General features: G+C 46.1%; 1 protein-coding gene across 1 annotated transcript in view; it reads left to right on the forward strand.

Annotated features, from left to right (window-relative positions):
* The first annotated feature begins 1,137 nt into the window (after positions 1-1,137).
* ajuba (ajuba LIM protein) overlaps positions 1,138-5,043 on the forward strand; it is an 8,441-nt gene continuing 4,535 nt past the window's right edge. The window contains exon 1 of the mRNA XM_024287958.2: positions 1,138-3,602. Within this exon, the coding sequence (XP_024143726.1) occupies positions 2,123-3,602 (1,480 nt within the window). The 5' untranslated portion in view covers positions 1,138-2,122. The remainder of the gene's footprint in view (positions 3,603-5,043) is intronic.

The following is a 5,043-nucleotide window of genomic DNA, read 5'->3' on the forward strand; positions in this document are numbered from 1 at the left end:
ACGGAAGATGAAATAAATAATAATAATAATAAGAAAGAGAAACAGAATCACAATAGTGTGAATGCATTGAATGCATTCACACAATAATGAGGTAAAACTGTACAACTAGACCATATAAATGTATATAAGTATGTATGAACAATTTATTTGTATTTATTAGGACACTTAAATGTGAGTAAGTTGGGAACTGAGGTTAAACCACCCACTACTTCATGCTACTTTTCACACAGTTTTACACAAGTGTAAACAGCAAGTGTCTGAACTGTCTCTCGCAGTTGTGTTTAATAATAAACATGCAGTACTGGCAGCCTACTATAATTATGTCAATATTTACTTCATAACATATTATTAGAATGTGTATTATTGTATGGGGTGTCAAAGACTGAGTTCATAAGCTATGTGTCAGACTAAACTTAATACTAAAGCCATGTTAGGTGAAATATCCATTACCAATGTTTAGGGATAAATTGTTTATAAATTGTTGATGTTTTTTTATTTCAGATCTTTTTATTCTTGTATTTTAGTTTATATTGTTTATTTGTAGTTCATATTGTTGTATTTTTAGTAAAAGTAGGACTTTTGCTACATTTTTTGCCAATTAAAACCACAGATAAAACAATTTTTGCTGGGATATTTTTTAAAATAAACCCTTTAAATCTTAAGTTTTTTTTATGTGAAGATTTTTAAAATATGTCTAAAAGGAATGACGTTCAGAATTGGCATAAAAAGCGATTTTCTTGGAGTTGGCTCTTTTGCGGGAGTTTTGCGTGAATGACGAGAAAGAAAGAAAAAAAAGGAAAACATGGTTGTTGGAAAGGTGTTCCGGTCTGTTGGGGGAATGAGCCACCGCTGACTGATAAAAGAAAAAGTCTGCGCCTCCGTTTAGGAACAACCGGATATGCAACACTACCTTCAAAATAAAAGTCAAAACAACTTACATTTAAGAAAAAAAGTTTTAAAAGTAGCATTATGGAAACAAAAGCGCATGATGCGCAACACAAAAGTCAATATCAACGAGTATCTTTTTATTCATATAAAATTAAGCTCCAAAGCAAATTCAAGAGCTATGTTAAATGTTTTGACACACAGCCATTGCTTAAAGCCAGTCAATATTGAAGGACCTAAACCGGAAGTGCTTTTTACTAATTTAGCTAGCTTGATGCTGCTGAAAAGAGGGGGAGGTAAATCATTATTTAGGGGGAAGAAAGAAAGAAACAAAGTTGTCGACCGTGCGGAGCACACGGGGAGGGATTTTAATTATCCGGAGGGACTCTTTGTAGCTCAGCGCCGCTCTGCTCGGATGTAAATGTAACGGTGCGGCCGTTTCCTTCATTTCCTTTTCGTGTTTCCCAAACTTTTCCGCTACTATTCCGCCGGTCGGGACTCCTGCTTTGAAAACGGGAATGATAAAGGCAGCCGAGCTGGAGCGGATGGACGGACAGACGGAGGAGTCTGGTCAGCGCCGCGTTGCTGGTTTCCCTGGCCTTTCTTAAACAAAAGCGGTAACGCCATATATATTTATTTTAAAGTTCGTTTAGTCCCGAGATGAATGGAAGGAGTCGGCTGAGTCAAGTCTGTGAGCTCAGGCGGATTTATTGTGTCGTCTCACACTGGACCCTCTGATAGTCTGCATCCTGCTTCACCTCCCCGCTTTGTGGTTTCAAAAAACAGGAGAACCTCTCCACTCTGGAAGCAATTTTTCTAAGAAATATATATATATATTTAGACAGTTGAAAAAAGAAGAAGTAGAAACAGACGTGGAACCACCTGGGGGTTCATGAAGGAATCCCTGTACGACCTATTTAATGTGGAAGGGTTTTAAAACTCCTCTGAAAGTGGCTCATCACATCCCACCTGTCTGCTTTTTCCACACAAATGACTCACAGGACCCTTAACTACTTTAAAACTGTTGTTATTTATGTTTTTAATATTTATTTTGTCTAGAAAGGTGTTTTTTTATTAACACTTGAGTTTATTTGAACCTTTTTTTTTTTACTTTAGGACTTAAAATTTCAGCTTACTTGACCACCCTTTGTTCTAGTGTTTGTACTTGTACTGTATTTGGGCACAAAGGAAGCTGCAGAAAGATCTGACTGGTTACAAACAAAAAAAAAGGTTCATCATGGACAAGCCAATAACAAAGCTATTAGGGAAGTTAAAGCTGACTGACTCGGGCAGTGCCAAATTCAACAGTTCGAAAAAGAAGCACGACGCTGCCAGCAATTCCAATAACAGCAACGCAAATGTTGCTAACTCGGGAGGCCGTGGAGGTGGTAACGCTCCCAGTTCGGCAACTGCCTCGCCCTCAAGATCCGGCCAGTTCCCGCTTGCCTCCGCGACCACAAATGATCCCAGCGTTCCAGCAAGTGGAGGAGGTGGAGGAGGGATGGCGATGGGTCCCTCGCAGCACCTAACCACTCCACCCGCTGCCTCCACCATACCTCCGGATGGTGAGCAGCTACTTCACCCAACCACCCTTGCACCTCTGCGGCGTCCGCCCTCCCATCAGCGAGCGTCCTGTTACATGGAGGGCGTGGATCACCAAATCAGGGCTGACGCCGACCCGCAAGGCGTATTTGGGTCCAAGGCCTCCGTCAATCAGCGCCGCTACTCCCTGGAGCTCCAGCAGCTGGTGAAGCGACAGCAGCTCCTCTCCCAGCCGCCTTCACACTCGGTATCCCCTCTGTACCAGACCCCCTCGGGGTATGGGTCTGCCCCCAGAGGTGGGTTGGCTGAGCCCGGCTACCTCTCCGATCACGAGAGGCACAAGCGCTTCTCTCTTCAGGAGGCCTTGTTTTACAAGCGCATGAGCACGGGCAGTGAATTGTGGGAAAGCAACAGGCCTGCGTCCCTGTCTCATCCTCCACAGCGGGTACCAGATATAATGGGAGGGGTAGTAGGAGGAAACTTGTTCTACCCCCCGGGACAAACCCTGAGTCCCTGCTCGTCGTTCAGCCTCCAGGAGTCGGTTCTGGTCAGCCCCAGGTCCAGCTTCGCCTCCAGCACAGCCAGTGGAGGTGGAGGGGGCAGCCCGATGGGCAGCCGCTGCAGCAGCAACAGAACCAGCGGCATAAGCTTAGGTTACGACTCCCGCTACTCTGCATCTGGAGGCCTCCCTCCAATGCAGGCCTCCATGCTCCCAGGAGGCTCCTCGGCCGGTTACGGGGCCCCGGGCCGGGCTGGAGGGACCCCCGTAGAGGCCTGGACTCAGTGCCTGGATGCAGGGATGCGGCCGGTCGCCTACGACAGCCGCCACTCCTACCCACCTGCAGTGGGGAGTCCGGCGGCGGCGTGCTACCAGGGAGGGTGCGAGTGGTGGGACGATCAGCAGGCTGGCTTGAGGGCCAAAGAGCCCGGGGCGCTGAGAGAGAGGGCCCGCTATTCAGACCTGCCAGGCACCAGGTACCAGGAGGAGCTGACTCGACTTTTGCTAAGAGACGCCGCATCGGAAGGCGGCGGGATACCGGACGTCTTGATGCTGAAAGATCAGCACCGGGCCGCCGTTCCAGCGACAGGACCCCCAACGTGTGGTGGTCAGCTCAAACCTCAGGAGGAACCAGGAACTGGAGGAGGGAACGCCGAAAACCGACTGGAGTTCTTTGGTGAGACTCGTGTGTTGTTTGCTTTTTTTCTGATCCTAAATTGTAGCCGTGTTTTCATTCAAACTGTCATTACCGTCTCCCTAACCGGCTGGTGTCAGATCACCGCTTTATCCTTAAATGAAGGGCTTGTATGGATAGATGGACAGATTAATAGCTGAAAGAGCATGGATGGATAGCTGATGCCGCAGAACCTGCAGAGACATGTAAGGTCATAACAAGCAGAAAGAAAGAAAGAAATGCTTAGGCTTCAAAAAGCTGATCCAGACAAGCAGATGGTTGAAGAAACCGAGAGATGCTGCGTCAGCGCATTTAGAAAACCCTACAGGTGTGTGTTCTTTAGGCACACATATAGACGACCAATGCATGTGGTCAACAGAAACACCTCTGGACTCTACTGGAGTGTCTCTAGATTGTGGCTCTGGCTTTGTTTGTGTTTGTGTGGCGGAGAGACAGTCGGTGTGACTCCAGGCCATGCTGAGGCGGCGTGCTGCTATGTCTGTGTGTGTGTTGAAAGGCTGGCTTGGCGTGTGCAGGGGCGGTGTGCTGGAGCCTGTTCTCCTGCTCAGGTATGTGTGCCCGGAGGGGACGCTCCCAACACTGTACTCCCTCTCAGCCACGAGGAGGAGAATCGGAAGCTGTGAGGCGTGAAGGCAGACGCTAAAACGATCCCTCAGTCAAAAGCGAAAATGGAAAACGTTTGATGACCAGTTTGGACGAGTCGGTGTCAACCAGGAAGGTTTTGAATTTAAAGTTTGGAGTATTCTCCTAATAATACGGCAGTCCTGGTCTGCAAAGAACGTGTTGTTGAAATTCTTCTTTCTTACTGCGCCTACTTTGAGCTATGACTGGACGATAAAAAGTTAACAATATATATCGCAATAGAACTTTTTCTCAATAGCGGAATGAGTCTAACGCGATAGACCTTTATTTTGAAGGGTCCAAAATTGACAGTTGCAAGAATTTTTTTCTCCTCTTTGGCGAGTAAAAGTTAGAGTTAGTCGAGTAAATGTTTGCATCTAATTATTCATGTTTATTGACTCTCATTTCTATTGTCTAAACCAGGAGTAGGCAACCTTGGTCCTCGAGTGCACCCTTCCTGCATGTTTTCCAACATACCATGCTCTGGCATTTTTTGATTGGCTGGACACACCTGAACCAGGTAATCAGTCATGAGTAGGGCGTGGATATCTGGAAATCATGCAGACACTGCGGCCCTCGAGGCCGGAGTTACCTATCCCTGATTTAATACATGATCCCTGGCTCAAGCTGAACGAAACGATATATCACACAATATGACTATATAAACGTGGCTAGCAAAAAACCTTGGTTGTCAAGGAAATCCAAAAATTTACTTTTGTTAATTCTTTTAAAAACTACATAGAATTGTTCATCACATCCAAGTGACCAAAAAATATAATGGTTGCTATGGAGATAAAACCAA

Source organism: Oryzias melastigma, linkage group LG18 (genome assembly GCF_002922805.2).
Source record: "Oryzias melastigma strain HK-1 linkage group LG18, ASM292280v2, whole genome shotgun sequence".
Taxonomy (NCBI): Eukaryota; Metazoa; Chordata; class Actinopteri; order Beloniformes; family Adrianichthyidae; genus Oryzias; species Oryzias melastigma.